The 18,576-nt window shown below is 43.9% G+C and overlaps 1 protein-coding gene and 1 long non-coding RNA gene across 4 annotated transcripts in view; one reads left to right on the top strand and one right to left on the bottom strand.

Annotated features, from left to right (window-relative positions):
- The window catches only part of LOC308476692 (adapter SH3BGRL-like), a 43,900-nt gene extending 26,821 nt beyond the window's left edge, over positions 1-17,079 (bottom strand). The window contains exons 1-3 of one of the 3 annotated variants that reach the window (XM_081004497.1): positions 16,835-17,079; positions 8,809-8,994; positions 4,432-4,512 (exon numbers count right to left, since the gene is read on the bottom strand). In XM_081004497.1, coding sequence (XP_080860623.1) covers positions 4,432-4,512; positions 8,809-8,994; positions 16,835-16,912 — 345 coding nt within the window. In that variant the 5' untranslated portion in view covers positions 16,913-17,079. The remainder of the gene's footprint in view (positions 1-4,431; positions 4,513-8,808; positions 8,995-16,834) is intronic. The other 2 variants (XM_081004496.1, XM_081004498.1) reach the window with 2 other exon arrangements.
- Positions 5,039-8,009, top strand: LOC308476707. Its single transcript, XR_013986057.1, has 2 exons — positions 5,039-6,100; positions 7,401-8,009. It is a non-coding gene; the product is annotated as an uncharacterized lncRNA (long non-coding RNA).
- Positions 17,080-18,576: the final 1,497 nt, after the last annotated feature.

Raw genomic sequence — 18,576 nt, 5'->3', positions numbered from 1 at the left:
TTCATCCGAAACTTTGCCCACCTGACGGCGCCCATTACGGACTGTCTCAGCAGTAAGAAGAAGTTCGTTTGGACTGAGGAGGCGGAGCGAGCATTTGAGGAACTAAAAAGGGCCTTCGCCTCGGAACAACAACTCCTGCATGTGGATTTACAAAAACCGATGAGAGTGGAAACTGACGCATCAGACAGAGCTATTGGGGCGGTGCTTCTGCAGCCAGGGAAGGAGGAGTCAGAGTGGAGACCGTGTGCCTTTTTTTCGCGAAAGCTGAACAAATCCGAGAGGAACTACACGGTGTATGACCGAGAACTACTAGCCATTCATGAGGCGTTCCGGAGATGGAGGCACCTGCTAATTGGCGCACAACATAAGGTGCAAGTGTGCACTGACCACAAGAACCTAGAGTATTGGAGGACGGCACGAGTGCTCAACCAACGGCAAGTGAGATGGGCCCAGGAGTTCTCCAAATTTAACTTTGAGATTTGTTACGTGCCAGGCCCAGAGAACATTAGGGCGGACGCTCTCTCACGCAAACCTGAATATTTGGAGGGGGAGGGAGCACCCGAAGAGAGACATGTCATTCCAGAGGACCGCTGGGTGTGTGGGGCGGCATTGGTGGGACAAAGAGAACTGGTAGAGGAAACAGAGAATGATGAATACGCCCAGAATAAGCTCAGAGGTCTTAGGGGTGAGGGAGAGGAACCAGGGGGTTTCGAGGAAAGAAATGGAGCTTTGTATTACAAAGGGGCACTGTATATCCCTGAAGGAGACTTAAGGGGGAGGGTACTCAAGCAGTTGCACGACAGCCCCACGGCGGGGCATTTTGGACAACACAAAACCATGTGGTTGGTCACCAGGGAATTTTGGTGGCCTAAGGTGAGGGAAGATGTACGGGAGTATGTAAGAGGGTGTGAGCAATGCCAGCGAGCCAAAGGGGAGAGGCGGGCACCGGCGGGGCTATTAGAACCCTTACCAACCCCAGAACGACCTTGGGAGGCAGTGTCGATAGATTTTATGACTGATCTGCCGAAGTCCAAGGGGAAAACAGCCATCATGGTGGTGGTAGACCTACTAACAAAGATGTGCCACTTTGTAGCCTGCTCGCATGCAGTCACGGCGGAAGAGACAGCGAAGTTATTTGTAGAACACATTTTTAGGTTGCACGGGGTGCCATTGAGGGTGGTCTCAGACCGAGGAAAACAATTTACTTCCAGGTTCTGGAGGAAGCTCATGAGCTTACTGCAGGTGGAGGTCAACTTTTCGACTGCCCGGCACCCTGAAACCAACGGGCAGGCGGAAAGAGCAAACGGGGTCCTCCAGCAATACCTGAGGTGTTATGTCAATGACAGAGAGAATGACTGGGTAGAAAAGTTGGCGCTGGCGGAATTTGCCTACAACAATGCCGAGAATGTGTCCACAGGGATGAGCCCCTTCTTGGCTAATTATGGGTGTCATCCCAGGGCTTTCCCAGGGGGAGAAGGGGAGAGATGGGGTGTCCCGGCAGCCGAGCATTTTGTAGAAGAAATGGAAGCAATCCATCGTCAGCTCCAACTCAACTTAGAAAGGGCGAAGGAAGAATACAAGAGGCAGGCAGACAAGAACCGAAGGGAAGGTGAAACCATAAGGGTGGGAGATAGGGTGTGGCTGTCAACCCAAGGGTTGCCGTTCAAAGGAGGTTGTAAGAAATTAAGACCCAGGAGATTGGGTCCCTTTGAGGTCATTCAACAGGTCAACCCAGTGGCTTTCAGGCTCCGGTTACCCAACCACATGAAACTGCACCCAGTATTTCACAGGTCGTTACTGTCACCGTATGAGGGGGGACGAGAAGGGATGGCCACTCGGGGACCGGTCATAGAAGAAAGGGAATGCAGCAGCCATGTGGCAGAAATCCTCGACGCCAGATGGAAGGGGGATCAGGTGGAGTATTTGGTAGCGTGGGAAGGAGAACCGGAGTCAGAAAACACTTGGGTAATGGCAGAAGATATCAATGACGAGGTATTGATAGAAACGTTCCATCAAAGGTTCCCAAGGAAACCTCAGCCTGTGGAGAGGTTCCGGAGGGAATACTTTGGGACCACCGATGAGGAGGAGGAGTTGGAAGGATTCTCGGAATCGGAAGGGGAAGGGGAGATGGACTCTGAGGAGGAGGAGTACTTCGAGACCAGGAACCGCAACAGGTGGAGAGAAGTGTTCGGGACATCGGAAGATGAAGGAAGTTCATTCCGGGGTTTTGCCTCCTCACCGCCCGTAGAGGAGGGGGCGAGAGGGGATGAAGGGGGCCCTGGAGGGGAGGTGGATGTCAGGGAACTGCCATCGGAAGGAAGGGAAGTGAAAGGGCTCACACAGGTTGGGAGAGACTCAGCAGCTGAAGAGGGAACCAGTAGGGGGAGAGGAGCTGAGCTGAGGGAAAGGGAGCTGGAGGGATGGCTCAGAGACACTTCCAGCGAAAACAGTGGGGAGGTTTCAGGACCTCCTGTAGGGACACCCACTCCTCGCCGGAAACTGTCACGCAGAGAGTCCAGAAGACGTGTTTCCGTTAAGGAGCTTTTATGTTGGAAGCGATTCCGAAAGCAACCACTGTCGGAATCTGCCAGCGACTGACGGAGCCATGTTTAAGGGGCTCCGTTACAGACAGAGGTTTGCAAACTTGACCAAACTCTGAGGGACTAGGATTTTACACACAAGCAGCTCATCGTCCCATACAGCAGCAGGACTAGGATTTTACACACAAGCAGCTCATCGTCCCATCACAGCTTCGGATCGGGTGCCGGGGAGCGGCGTGGTGCTTTGAGTCCTCTGCTTTCCCTGCCGAGCGCAGCCGCATGCCATTTGACGGAGAGCGCTGACTTCTTCCATTGGAAATTTGGACTATTAACAACAACCCGTGAGTAATTGGGAAACCGGGTTCAAAAGGAGAAAAAAAAGGAATTTTTTTTCGGATTAGGCACGAGCGGGGGCGATCTAAAAAGGAAGTCAATCCCCCCCCCATTGTAAACATTCCAAAACAAGGACTGGGTAGCCAAGGTCGAAAGGGAAGTATACTCTTGATAAAAATCATTAATTCCACGATGGGAAATTATAAGAACTGTGCTGGAGGAGAAGAGTGGAGGGGGAGAAGGAAAATGCAACACCCCCCTGGGAACCGGGGCGATTCGCAGAGCCTGGTGAAGAGAGACGGAGACTTTGACAGCTGTCAAAGTAGCTGTCAAAGCTGGAGAATATAAAGAGGACTTTGTTATGAAGACTTTGCTGGTTAATTTTGTTACAATTTGCTGCAATATGGATATAAACTGTCGGAAAATAAGGAACAACAATTTGACTTTTGGATTAGAGGATACAAAGTTATTACAATCCCCCTAGAGGGGTTTCGGGACATTACAAGAACGGTCGTAAGTGGAAAAATACTCCGGGATTCGCACAGGCTGGGAAAGCTGCAAAACTGAAATAGTATTTTGTCTACAGAGGTATTTACATTAAAGGAGACAATAGAATTTTCTATTGAAGAAAGGAAGGGACTGGACGTAAGTTTTTGTTCCTGAATAACAAACCTCTGTAGAGATACCAGATTTCTGAATTAGAACGTTTTAGCAGCTGCACAGGACAAGAAACCTGAGAAAGTGAGGAATAAGAAGAACAAAGGACTGACTACGACACGGAAAGAACAATGGGAGGAGTGGTAAAGATCAAGGAAATTAAAGGCCTCTGTTAGATTGGACGTTTGAAGTTAAATATTATTAAAATTAATAAATTAAAAGAAAACCGGCAAGATGGAATTGGGGAGAAATTTGGCCATGACTTGAGACCTACAGGCTGATAACATATAGACTGATGGACATGGGGAATTCAAACCGGGGAAGGGGGGGGGAGATTTGGAATCCAAAGGCTGTGTAATCATCTTTTGAATCTTTTTATATCTTTTATTTTCTTTTTCTTTATATAACTTACGTATGTCATTTTATTTTGATTGGACGTGTTTAAAAAAGGGAATTCGTGGAAGGAACTGGGGTGGATCTTGGGGAAAATCTTTTTTCTTTTCTTGTTAATGATGTGGGACGGTGGTAAGATTTGTACAATTCAATTTGGATAGTGGGTTAAACAAATTAAGCTTCAAATTGGGAGTGAGAGCTTGTAGAACCAAATTAATGAAAAGGGAATACAATTGGGAGGGGGAGGGGGGGGAGTCCCAGAAAGTAGGTAATGAAAGTAAGGTTTCAAGTATCTTTTTTTTCTTTTTCTTTTTCTTTGTATTTCTATATTTCTGGAAACTTTAATAAATATGATATATATATATATATATATATAAAGCTTTTTACTCTCGTGCAAAGACAATTTTTAAAAATTGCATAGCAATCTACATTGTTTTACATGCTGCATCAGTGTCTAATTCATCACTAAATTAAGATGAATAAGTATTGGCAAAGGTTATAAACATACCGATGAGCCTGGTGGAGGTGCAAGACCTAGGAATGAATAAATAATATTTTCTTCTTTTGCACAGAAAAATGAGTCAAAATCCTAAAAAGGGAATAGAAACACACAAACATAAAAAATTAATAAGAAACATAAGATTCTGCAAACCTATTTAAAACACTGAAAATAGGAAGCAAAATTAGTGTTATACATAAGGCCACAGTCCTTCTGTAAATGCTAAGTATTGCTGTTTTGAGTCAGCTAGGCATTAGAGAAAGATACTCTGCTAATGCTCAAAAAGGTTATTTCTATGACTGAGTTATGGAATTCAAATCAGGCCACGGTTCAAATTAAACCATTTTGTTGGCATGGATAAAAACAATGAAAGACACAATCTTTAACGACTGCTGTTTTTTCCCCTTCCAAAGTGTGATTATCCAAGCAGGCTCCCCTGGCTGGAAGTGAACCTTTTTGAAATTAATGGGTATTACTTTTGAGCAGACATGCAAGCAATGTACATGCATGTATGAACCATGATAAAAAGCTAGAACTGTTTGTCAAAATGAAATATCACAAACACTGCTCCACCCCTTTCCCTCTCCTCTAACGCTTCTCCCCCCCCCCCTTAAGTCCTGGGTATTTCCCCAGGCAACTTGGTTACTTGGAAAGTTGGGTGCTCCCTGATCCGCTTCAACATGCCTTGTTAACAGCGTGATGCAACTCGGTAACGTGAAAGACTATCGCAAACCACCCTGATTTGCCTTGTTATTTGGGATATGCATAGAGGCAGTGCACACTCCTGTCGAATGCCACTTGCTGGGAAATGATGATGGAAAAGGGCTACTGTCCTCCTATGTGGCTTGGTGGCTTCAGAAGATGCATCAGGTTGGTCACTGTGGGAAATGCGATGCTGAACTAAAAAGGCCTTTAGTCTAACTCAGCAAGGCTCTTCCTATGAGGAAAGGGATCTGTTTAATTCTAAAGCTCACATTGCACATTGTGAACTTTTGTCCAGGAGAATGCTTTCATATTTTCCTAGCCATGTACTTAAAAGCAAAACAAAATTGTTCTTCAAACATCCTTACGTGTTCAGTTTTGGTATTAGCCAAGCAGCTGTAGTAGGAGAAGGACTGTGAGTAACATCATAGGAGAGATGTTTCCTGCTACACCACCTCCTGCTTTTGGATGCCTTATAAGAAGCTGCTTCAGGAGAGAGACTGTGAGTAACGTTATGGGATAAGCTGCTGTCTGCATGATGATGGCATCGGGTAATGATCCTTTGAGGAAGCCAAGGTCCAGACATTTGAGCAGACTCACTTGTTGTGGGCATAGCAGCAATGGTTAGAACATCTAGAACCAAGGTGAAATTTTCCCCATTCCTGGTTACATTTATGCATTCGTAATACTGATAGGTTGTTGTTTTTAACTTGCTGTGGCATTTGTTACATGTTGCTGCTTTACTGTTTATTACAAATTTATTCTTGCAGTTGTTGGTATTGTTTACATATTGTTGTTCCCGTTCTTGTAAGATGTTTTGAGCGAAATTTCTGTTTGTTTTTGGAAAGGTGGCATGCAAATGAAGTGATTAAGATGACTTGCCATGTAACCACCTGTTTTAAGCTTAAAGATTAAGAAAGAAGAGGACCATTCTATTCATCCAGAGCAGCAGGACAGAGATACTGCTTGTCTTTAGGTAGGTAGGTAGATAGATACAGGCCATTTTATTTTTAATTTTTAAAAATTGTTTAGAGGCTGAGCCCTTTCTCTGCTGGACTCTTCAAGAATTGAAGCAATCGTTTAGCAATAGGGAACATGTGGCCCTCCAGATGTTGTTGGACTACATCTCTCATCAGCTTCAGCCAATAGTCAGAGACGATGGGAACTGTAGTCCATCAACATACGGAGAGCTGCATTTTGCTCACTCTTATATAACTCTTTAAAAAAGAAAAAAAAACTTATGTTGCAAATAGCAAAAAAAGCTCCCCTCTCCACTCACAATAGTTCCTTGCTAGTTTGTAATCTGTTTTTGTCCATTTTGGCCCTCTTTTGTAGCGCACATCTCCACCATTTCTTTTTAAGAGCAGTCAACCTGAAAGAAGCCATTGCCCACCGTAAGGAGATCCTCTCTGTGCCTTTTGGCTACCTTCTCCCCATCGTAAGGGGACAGGGTGCTATTATGTTGGTGCTGCATTGGGGCTAGTGCAAATATTGTGCTAAGAATATAAAGTGGTCTTTCTAATCATCTGGAAAGGCCCTTAGACGTGTACTTTGGTATGTCAACTGCTTGGTGCCTAAAATAGCCTTGTGCAGAGTCAGAGATATTGTATATTACTAATTTAGAGTCTATGCAGACGTTCGATAGCAGCTGCTCTTCGGCAACATGTATTCTACTATGTAGTTCTCTATGGAACTCTAATTCCACAAGTGTGCGGAAAAGGGAATCTTTCAAAGTGGTTATTTTTTCATTGGCTCACATTAGTTTTTTTAGTATGTTCATTCCTTGATGGTTGCTTTTTTTAAGGCCAAATTTCTGAGAAGATGCCTGTGTGGAAGCACCCTTAAGCAGGTGGCTAAACAACACATCTTGTGGAAGTGAATTCCATGAATTTTCTCCAGGGCAAGGCAGGGTGAGATGGCCATTACAGGTGGCCAATGCAGAGGGGTAGGGAGAGGTCAAAGATTTGAGAATCGCTCAGTTTGCCTTGCACCTCCTAACTGAGCCTGCTCACCTCAGAAGCAGTAGAGCAAAGGTGGGGAACCTTTGGCCCTCCAGATGTTGCTAAACTACAACTCCCATCAACCCCACTGAGCATAGCCAATGGAGACACATGCTGTACATGTTGAAGTAGGATTGTGTGGTTGGTTTCTGTGCATGGAATAGGGACCAGGTTTTATACGGATTTTTGCCTTGGGTTGAAAAATGTCTTTGGCCAGCTCTGATATCTTTATAGCTCTGTGTGTGAAAGAGCTAAACAGTAAAATTGTACTTTCAGATTCAGGACCTGGACTATTCCTGAAAGGATCAGTTGCACCCCACTCCCTTTGACATTTATCATAGCTCTGACCCTAATTCTAAGAACTCAATCATACATCAGAACATCTCTTCCGTTTATGATTACATTTTTCATACTTGACTTCTAAATCAGCTGTTTGTATCCCATCCATTTGAATACTTGTTTTTGCTACAGGATGTGCATAAAGAAGAGGTTAGTCGAGAAAGCTGTTGCTGTTTTAAAATGTTCTCCTACCTAACGTGAAGCTCCCTCAGGGGCAAGCCACACAAAGAGCTACTATGGAGGCAGCTTTAAACTGTCATTCCTGGTTGCTACAACCATGGTGCAAGACATTTCTGAAAGAGTGGATGCATAAAATAATCAGATCCATGTGCTGAATACTGCACATATTTATTTATTTCCACTGAAAGTTTGTGGGATACAAATTGGAGTAATGCAAGACAAGGGGGGGGGGTGGCATCAGCATTGTTTTTCCTATAGCCTGGAAGTATTTGATGGAAGGTAAAAATGCTTATGGAATCCACCAGCTGTACTGTCTTGGGCTATGCTCTTACTTAAAAAATGAATTTATTTCTGGAAACTCTAAAATTTGGTTGGTTTATTTTAGGCTGGAACACAGGTACTGCTTCCAAACCCTAATGCATGAATTTGCTATTGAGATCTGATGGCACATTCCCTACTGCAATCCATCCTACCTTCAGTATGAATTCATCCCTCTACTCCCCTGGAATTAGATGAAAAGGTGTGTGTTTAGCATATCAATGTCACCCTTCCTGACCCCCCACAAACCTCTCCCAGCACAGGGATCATAATGATGGTAAAAGGACCGAGAACATTATGTGTGCTCCCATTCTGTGTGAGCATAGAAGGTTCATTCTCTTAGTGTTTAATAGCCAGAAAATGCACAAATCAGTTCTTTCCAGTGTTTCTCCCAGAACAGTTCCTTTGCACAGCAATCATAAGTGGGGTGAATGGCGGGGGTGAGGGAACAACTATTTTTAACACACACACACACACACACACACACACCCTTTGGAAGCAATGTGGGGGCAGAGGAGATCTGCCCCTCTCAGGGGAATGGGACATCTTTGGATCCAATCCTTAACCAGCTCCAACCCAATCTGATCCCACCCTATTTCAGGACCCTAAGCTTACAGCCAGGGGTAGTTTTCTGTCCACCAAGCTCTTCCGGGACACAGCAAGGACCTCTGTGATGCCTATGCTATAACTTAAACCCGAACGCAGAACCATCTTGTCAAGCAGTTCACAAAAGCGGGCATAACATTAACACAAACAGAGGACCAAGAAAATGTTTTGCAAACGTCATGAAGCAAATCTGTACATTTTCTTAAAATGCCAAAACTTATTACACCTTTACACTTCTTACCCCACAATACTGTTCCTCATTGAATATTTGTGGAGGGAGGGGGATTCCGTTTTGTGGCTTCTTTTCACCCGGAACATTCTCTCTCATCCATTTCCGGTTGTCTTCATCACAGGCTATGTCTAATTCCTTAAAGTCAATCTTGTTGGCCTCTAAAAAGCCCACCACCTCTTGCTGTTTCTTCTTAATCTGGTTAGAAAAGAGAGAGAAAATTAATTTGATATTTCATAACTAAACTTAGTGGATATATCCAATATATTAACCCAGTGCTTTTTTTCTAAAAAAAATAAATAAAAAATTAGGGGTACAGTGGTACCTCAGGTTACATGCGCTTCAGGTTACATACGCTTCAGGTTACAGACTCCACTAACCCAGAAATAGTGCTTCAGGTTAAGAACTTTGTTTCAGGATGAGAACAGAAATCGTGCTCAAGCGGCGCAGCAGCAGCGGGAGGCCCCATTAGCTAAAGTGGTGTTTCAGGTTAAGAACAGTTTCAGGTTAAATACAGACCTCTGGAACGAATTAAGTACTTAACCCAAGGTACCACTGTACTTCCATTTTGACTCAAGAAAATCACTGGGAAAGGAAATGAAGTCGCCATCGAAGGTGGTAACAATGAAACTGACCAATCACCATGCTAGATTCCAACTCCTACTTCACACATTAAACGCTCGCTTCCGTCTGAGACTCAGGAAACACCGTGAAAGGAAATGAGGCCACCATCGGGGGTAGCAACAGAACTGACGATTCACTGTGCTAGAGAAGAAACTATTTAAAATAAAATAAAATAGTTTCTTCTCCCGTTAGATTCACAAAATGTTTAGGGGTATGCATACCGCTGCCTACCCCCAGAAAAAAGCACTGTATTAACCTGTATTACAGGGTCACCAACTTTGGATAACCAATGGGCACACTGGAAATTTTGAGGAAGTACTGTGACGGCAGTCACAAAATGGCTGGTGTTGCAGTGTAGAATTAACATAAAATGGCACCCACATATAAAAGACCAGAAAAAATAACTACAAAATGGTGCAGACATGACCTTGCATCAGTTTCCCTATCAATGCCAGGTGGAAAGGCACCCACACCAGCCACCATCATGCTCACTCACAGATAAGCTCTTTGCACCTCTCTGCTGTTCAGAATGGAAGTTATGGTTTATCTCTGAACTTTTTAAATAAGCAATGCTAAAGTTATGTTTTGATTTTTACCCATTTATTTTCTCTGTATTTTTTTGTTGTTTTTGTTTTAGCTACTGTAAATACCAAATTTGCTTTCAAAAATCCCTATAGTTTAAGCGTGTTCACCTGAAGCGTGTTCCCATTCTTCTGCACTGTGGGCAGAATCCACCACCTTCCCAGTGCTAAAGGCAAAGCAAGATGCTCCCTGTACCTATTTCTTAGCCTGTACTTGTGCTGTTGAGGTCCCATCAGGCATAAGGAAGAATCCTGTATAAATGTACTGTTAAAAAGCAGGTGCATCCGTGCAGCCAGTCTCCTAATTACAGCAATATGAACATGTCTTGAAAAGGGGTTGTAATGATGGCAGATTCCTCAGGCAAATTCAGGCCAGGCAGCCACTGCGCAAATTCTGCTAATAACCCTAGACGCCAACTAAGTACATGCAATTTATTCTGAAACAGCACCGATCTCCTTGCCAACTTTATAGCAACTTAATTCCATGCTCAAATGTCATTTTGAATGAGGTCACAAAGATAATTTTTGCTTGTGACTCCATCATGCAGTTTAAAATCCAATCTCCCCTCAGCAACACGTGTGAATGACAAAACTGATGAGGTCACGTAAGCAGCGTAACAGATTACATGGCTGCATCCAAACATTTAATTCCCTCCCCCCCCCCCCCCGGTCTTTCAGGGAATCTTGTCCATCACTACAAACCTCTGGTAAACTTCAAAGAAGCCCCAGCATCCTTCAGAATACAGTTTGAAAGCCACTGTTCTTTCAGAAGGAATATCACCTCCCCCTCAAGAGCAGGGTCACCTAAATGTATGGAAGGTGGTCAGGATATGCAGCTGATCCTAAAGTTCCAGGTGAATGAGGAGCCATGAGGGGAGAAAAAAGACCATTGATACACACAGAGACTATTGGTACACTCACAAAAAGAGAACACAGATTTGCCTAAAATTTATTTATGTATAAATGATAATTCAGAAATAATTACTAATCTAAATAGAAACACAATAAATGTCACCATAGCGGGCAAAGCTGTGACCAGGTAATTTGTGTATATGCCCCGTCTGTCTGGTCAGGTGCTAATTGTTAATCTTCAGAATCTCTGCTCTCCCTTCTTACGGTTCTTTATGTTTAAACTAGGTATGGACTGGACAGCCCTTCAAATAGAGGACGCCTTACAACAGAGAACTATTTACTGTAAAGTAGGACACACATCTACCCTAGGTGTCTGCGTTGTTATTCTTAAGGGAGGCAGGGCCATGGGGTCTTTGAAATTGAGTTTTTTGCAGCAGCAGGGAGGGAATTTAACATTGGCCTTCAAAGCTGGTGTGTTTCTTTGCTTTGGCACAGTGGAAAAAACCAATGTATGTTTGACTATGTGCTGACACAGAATTACCTGTGCTTACGGTTTCTGTTGTAGCTTCGCATGGGATAATTTATCGGGTTTCTTTTACTGAATTATGAGTTCAAACCTTAGACGTGACCAAACTCATCGTTTTGTTTATCCCTTGGAAACCAGTGGTCTACTAAGATTAAAACAAAAACTCAGCACATCGCTATTTCATCAAACTCCTGCTGTATAATAAAGTCAGAGTTTCAGTACATTAGATTCTATAGAACCAGAGTTGTAAGGTAATCAAGACAATCAACTGTCATCTAGTTCAACCCTTTCCCAACCACATAGATCACAAGTTGCCAACATGGCACCCATAGATAACAGTGTGCTTGCCAGTACCCTCTGTACTTTGGAGGGTATCCCCTCAAAAACCACAATACACAACAGATTATTTGCTCTTCCTGCTCATTTCCTGTTTACACTGGATCAACCTCTCCCTTGAATACGTCCCCCTAAACATGCCCATGTTTCACTGGATGTCAGGACAGGAAGTACATGACTGATATAGGTGCTTTTTCCCCCACTGATGAGGCAGCTGGTGAGGAGCGCATGCCCACACTATTCTGTGCTCCTATCTCCATTTCTTCTCCTTCATATGTGGCATCCATTATGCCATGCAGTGATGTCACAGCAGGCATTTTTTGTTACACATCACCCAAACATTTTGTTTTATGTGCCACACCTATCACCACAGCCATTTCATGTTATGCAACAACCCCCACAGCATACATCTTGTGAGTGGTGCCCACAGCACTTCCTCAAAATGTGCCCCCTGGTCCCGGAGGACTGGCAACCCCTGGCATAGATTAAACTACAGAAATCAAACCATATTGTGCTCCAAGGCAGAAAGGAGGTTCTTTGCAGAAAGATGCTTGCAGAGCACATGGTGTTTGTGCTCCCCTCTTAAGAGTTGTGAAACCACACCGTTCTTTTTTTAAAAAATAAAGATTTATTATGTGCTGAGAGTGACAGTGTTTAGGGACATGATGGGGGGAGGGTTTCTTTTGAAAGAATTTGGTGCTTCAAACCTTAAAATACTTTTAAAAGGTTATTTGTAGTTACTTGTTATTGTTTTATATTGTGCCATCAATTTGTATGGCAATTTCCATAGTAACATAAAAACAAGCAGCTCCTGTGTCAAGGAGCTTACAGTCTGAGTTTCAAACAGTGGAGGATCACAAAGGAGGAAGAGAGAATGCAAGGAATGTTAACAAGCAACACAAAAAGAGGTAGATGTGACTGAATGCAGACTTAGACTTCATTTTGATGGAGAGTGAGGGCTAAGGGTTACGCTAAACACTTTATCGAATCATAGAGCTGGAAGGAACCCAATGGTCATCTAGTCCAACCCCCTGCAATGTAGAAATGAAGTTATGGTGAAGTTGTGATTTTATTCACCCCTTCATGTGCTCGATTGTTATTTTCCAGCATCTCAGGACATGACATTCTGTACGGCACAGCAACAGAAATTATGAAAAACTAACCAACTCTACTAACTTCATTCCTGGAGACACTCCAGTGTGATACTAATTATTCCCTTACAGCGGCAGAAGCAAATAAAAAGGGTCTTTTGTTATACTATCCACAAATTGGCATAAATCTTTGTGGCCGTTCTTTTCATGTTCCAGTGTATTTCTGAAAGTAAGGAAGTTCCATCAGTCTCCTTGTGTTTACAGCAGAAATTAGCCGGCAGGAATTTTATATCACAAACTTTCTCGTTCGAGGAAGTTCTGAATGGCTAGATTCTACTAGTCACTAGAATAATTTAAAAAGTCATTAAAATAGCTGCTTTCAAAAGCTAAAAGGCAAACCTCAGTTCTGGTATCTGAAGAAGAAATTTGACTTGGAATAGAAGCAGGTGCTCTGCAAGAAATGCAGTCCATCCACACATGTATATTTTAACTCTACCCCTTCCTTGTTTAGACTTCTAACCATTTTCTTACATTCTAAGCCATTGTTTATAATTCTCAGTTTGTATTTTTAACTCAACATTGTGCCTCACAAAACAGGGGTAGGAGGGTTTCATCCAAAGATTGAAACTTGAAGTTGCCTTTTATCACTGTAAAATATACTATTAGTAGGCTGACAAGCTTCTTTTTCAAAGGATTATAAAGTTGTATAAGAATGATTCTTAAGTGATCTTGCTGAGAAGTAAGGAACATTCAATTTATACTTCATCCTTAGCCCATAGGAAAATAAAAAGACACACACCCATTTCCCGAACAGTGAACTGCATGAAATCAAGATTGTCAACAACATAATTCACCATCTATTTGAGTGGAAAGACTTGGATTTCTCAGTTCGCCCTTTAAGCACAAATAAATTGTCTTAAATCCCAAAAAGCTAACTATAAAGTGGACTCAAGTAAAATGAAGAAGAAGAAAAAGCCATATGGTGCTTCTATCACAACTCAGTATTCAATATCTAGAGTAACTCTCAGGTGACAGTTAAACTTTGGAGAATGTTATGCACTGGTTATGCAAAACACCACAGATAACAAGGCAACTTGTGTATAGCAAGTGGGACAGAATGATCCTAGTCTTCCATACTTGCCATAGATGCACATAATCCATGTACATTAGTATAGTACTGGAACAAGATTTGGGAACAAGATTTACAGCTCCATGCAGTAAATAAAATATCCTCAACATACTTGTTTAAAAGTAAATCATACTGATTGCAATGGAACTTTCTATAAAGTAAATGTGCATACAACAGGGATGATGATTTCAATTTCACTGACCTTTTGTGGATTCTGCTACAAATATATTAGATAGGTATACAAATTGTTGATGCAAAATGTTTGGGCTAGTAGTTGTTCAGTGCATAGTTAGCATTGCTTGCATGTATGTGTGTTTAAGCTGCTTTTGAGGTTGTGGTCATATTGTTTAAAATGTTATCTGTATTGTAAAAAAAACAACAGAGAGATGTGAAATGCAGGTGGTAGTGGGAGTCACATGAATTTGTATAAAGTGAAGTACCTTTAAAATGCAAACCACTCTGAGCCTTTGGGGGAAGTTATAGTATACATGAAGGGACGCGGGTGGCACTGTGGTTTAAACCACAGAGCCTAGGGCAGGGGTCAGCAAACATTTTCAGCAGGGGGCTGGTCCACTGTCCCTTAGACCTTGTGGGGGGCCGGACTATATTTTGAAAAAAAGAAAAGAATGAATTCCTATGCCCCACAAATAACCCAGAGATGTATTTTAAATAAAAGCACACATTCTACTCATGTAAAAACATGCTGATTCCTGGACTGTCCACAGGCTGGATTCAGAAGGTGACTGGACCGGATCCGGCCCCCAGGCTTTAGTTTGCCTTCCCATGGCCTAGGGCTTGCCAATTGGAAGGTTGGCAGTTCAAATCCCCACGACGGGGTGAGCTCCCGTTGTTCGGTCCCAGCTCCTGCCCACCTAGCAGGAGCACCTCAAGTGCAAGTAGATAAATAGATACCACTCCGGCGGGAAGGTAAACGGTGTTTCCGTGCGCTGCTCTGGTTCACCAGAAGCGGCTTAGTCATGCTGGCCACATGACCCGGAAGCTGTCTGCAGACATACGCCGGCTCCCTCAGCCTCTAGAGCGAGCAACCCCAGAGTCGTCCGTGACTGGACCTAACGATCAGGCGTACCTTTACCTATACTTTATAAAAAGGTAAAGGGACCCCTGACCATTAGGTCCAGTCGCGGACGACTCTGGGGTTGCGGTGCTCATCTCGCTGAAAATAATGGAAGGATGGTTTATAACAGGACCCAGATGCCTATGATAAATAAACAGGAGTGTAACAGGAGGCATTTAGGGTGCAATCCTAACATCAGTTACCTGGCAGGAATCCCCACTGAAGTCAATAGAACTTACCCCTGAGTAGACATGGTTAGGATGGTGGTGTTAGAAGAATACCATTCCTATTTAAAACAAAAGTGCTAGGGAATCCAGTGAATTAAAAATGCCTTCTTTGACTCTTATACACACCCCAATTCACACTAGTAAGAATATGCTAAGCCAGTAAGAGGAGTCTGAGGTTCTTTGTCTCCATATCCAATCCTTTTTCTGACTGTACTCATATATACTATCGGAGGTATTAAGTTCTGCCACATGACAACCCACTACAGTGGAACAACTAGGGTTTCAACCTGCTTAAAGAAATTTAATTGATGAATCCTATTTGTTTTAGTTGATCAATCTAGCAATTTCAGTTTAAAAAAAAAAAGTACATTTCTAAACCAAGAAGCTTTACCCCACAATCCTGTGCATATTCACTCTGAGGAAAGTCCCACTGAATTCAGTGAGTCTTAGTAAATATAGGACTGCAGCCTCATGCTTGGGATTACACTATAAGCACTGCATCCTAATTACAGGTGTGGGACAATGTTATATTTGCAGGTGGTGAGCAAATGGCATCTTCCATTATACACAATCAAATGCAAATACGATTCTCTTTGAAGTATATTGGGCCAAATGGAAGCTCTGCTACCCAGGTGCTAAAGAGAGCAGCCTGCAGTTGCGGAGAAGACAAGCTTTTCCATTTAGTCCTTTTCAGTCCTTCTGCTCTGGAAACTTCTTGAGGTTGTGTTAGTGCAAGCCAGTTAGCAATGCAGCCTCGGAGCTATGTGCAAGCAGCAGTCAGTTTGTTTAGAAGTGTCACTGTGACTGATTGCTCAGCCAGGGCTGCAATTTGAGCTCATGTGGGAACTGGATATAAAAGGAAACAGTTCATGCCCAGGTCCCACCTTCCAAACTTCTCAGTGCATGCCGTTTGCTAGCTTCAGCCAGCATAGCTGTTCTGATCACTTAACAGTAGGCATGCTCAAAACTCACGGTAAGAACGATTTAAAATGTTAAGATGGCAATGCTAAGATAGCATGCGCTTAATTTTTGTGCACATGAGCAGTACCCCTTATATGGCAATATTTCTCAAAAGAAAAAGTCTACACACCACAACCAAGCCTGATGATCATTATTGTTCCAATAGCAAAAGCAGAATGCTTTAAAAAAGAAAAAAGAAAAGAAAGATCTGCAAAACTTGCTAAAAGGAATATGTTGTGCAAAGGTTGTTTTTTTTCCACTTATGTGCAGGCATGCACAAAGATGTGGCATTATTCCACAGGGCAATCCTACTCAGAAGAATGTCCCCGTGAGTTCAAGTAGGCTTACTCCTGAGGAAGTAGAGTATTTCAGCCTCCGTGTTTCTCTGCACCTTGAATCAGTCGGGAAGATTGCGGTGCGCCTCCGTTTAAATAATAACGGACACGTGTCGGCCAGTTTCGGTGGACTCAAACCCGCTTCCTGAGATGCATTAAGCTGTTAACTTTAACTGCAGCTGCAGACCAATCCCATGGCCCTCCTGGATTTGCAAAAAAAACAGAAGACACCCAAGACGTATGTGCACCACGCCCCTTTCCTCGTCAACAAAGTGCTTCCCAAAGCTTCTGGAAGCTCTTACCCGTGGGAACGTACATCGCCTGGCTATACCTACCATGGTAGACCCCGAGGACGTCGCTACGAACACTTTGATCACCATTCCGACGACACCCAGAGGGAACCCGCAGCAAGGGGAAACAGCAGCAGCGCGCCTTCCGTGTCAGCTCAGGCGCGAGAAGTGCAGCGCGCGGCCCTCTTTGCCCGGAGCAGAGCGAGAATCCCCGCGACTCCTGGGCTCCGCTGGTTCCCTGCCGTTCCCACCCCCCACCCCACCCCGCTCCGCATCAGCTCATTGGCTCCAAGGCATTTGGGGAGCAGACGGGCCAGGGCACGATTGGCTGGTAAAAGTATCCATTGCAGGAGGACTTGCACCTGCCCCCCGCGCTCGTCGCTTTAGATTGACCGGGGGACAGCCCTTAAAAGGCCAGGGACGGCGGCGCACCAATCCAGGCAGGGGAGGGCAAGGCGGCGAGGGAGGGCCGGGAGAGAGGAGAGAGACAGCTATGTGGGGCAGCTTTTTTCTCAATCGGCTTCTTCTGCGTCCAAGGGCCTGCGTATACCCTCTTGTCAAAGCAAGGCACGTCAGGTTCTGTACAGGCAACCGGGCAAAACTTTCGGGTTTGTGTTTTTCCCGTTTCCCAAAAGGAGGGAAGTAGAAACTATGAAAGCTGCCGCGGAAACAAGAGTTCAGGTCCCAAGCTTGCTCATTTTTAAGGCGGGTTGCAAACCCGGATCCAAAAGTGAGAACAACACTAAAAGGAATGAGGTAGAAGGGCCATTGAAATGCGCTGGCTTTACACACAGTAGATTTTAGGACTGCTCCCATAAATGGCCAGGCGGAAAAAAAAAAAAAGAATTGGCATGCATTGAGATGAGGTGGATCCTGCACCCTGACCTGCAAAACTCTGGATGAAAAGCATCAGAATGTAAAACTAATGTGGACCCTGCTTCCTCCAAAATCTCAAGTTTTAGTACCTTGTTTAACTCTTACTAAATATGCCCTTTTGAATGGTGTGTTCTCTAATGCTCCGTTCTCTCTCTGTGTGTATGAGAGTGATGGAAAATGTTTTATGGTTTTATTTTTACCCAAAAAAATAGACATTTGACAGTTTCAATAGACTCTCGATGCTGCCAGCAACGTAATTATTCCAAAACAAAGACCAGTGACATTTCTCCAAACCACGTATTTGAAAAAAAGAAACCTATCCAGATTTCCACTCATTTCAGACAGCAGAGATGTCAAAGGCATAGCTGTCAACTTTTCCCATTTTTAAAGGGAAATTCCCTTATTGCGAATAGGATTCCGCGCAAGAAAAGGGAAAAGTTTCAGCTATGGTCAAAGGGAAAGAAATGTAATCCTCAGCCACTGTCGCTGGGCCTGGCGGGGGGACAAAGAAACCCATCGGCAACCTGCTGCCGCCGCCGAGTCTGAACCAAACGGAACTGCAGCTCCCTCTTCTGCCCATCTCACCCCACGTGGGAAGGGAGGGCGACCCCACCTAATTAATGTTATAAGGAGAGAAGAACTTTGGTTCCCTTGCCCCTCCAGGGTCCAGCGGCGGATGAAGTCAAGAGAGAAACTCTCCCTGCTAAAAACACACAACGCATTGTATTGGGTGCCACTCTGGAGTCTGCCCCTTCATTCGACAGGATCCTTTGCCCTAGTTGGACAGAAGCCACGCTGGCTACCCTACACCTGAAGAGTCCCTGAGAGATGCGTGATACTCATCACACTGCCCATTAGGAAAGTGCGCGCTTGTTTTT

Source organism: Podarcis pityusensis (assembly GCF_964106645.2).
Source record: "Podarcis pityusensis genome assembly, chromosome: 4".
Lineage (NCBI taxonomy): Eukaryota > Metazoa > Chordata > Lepidosauria > Squamata > Lacertidae > Podarcis > Podarcis pityusensis.
This window is presented reverse-complemented; position numbering and strand designations above follow the sequence as displayed.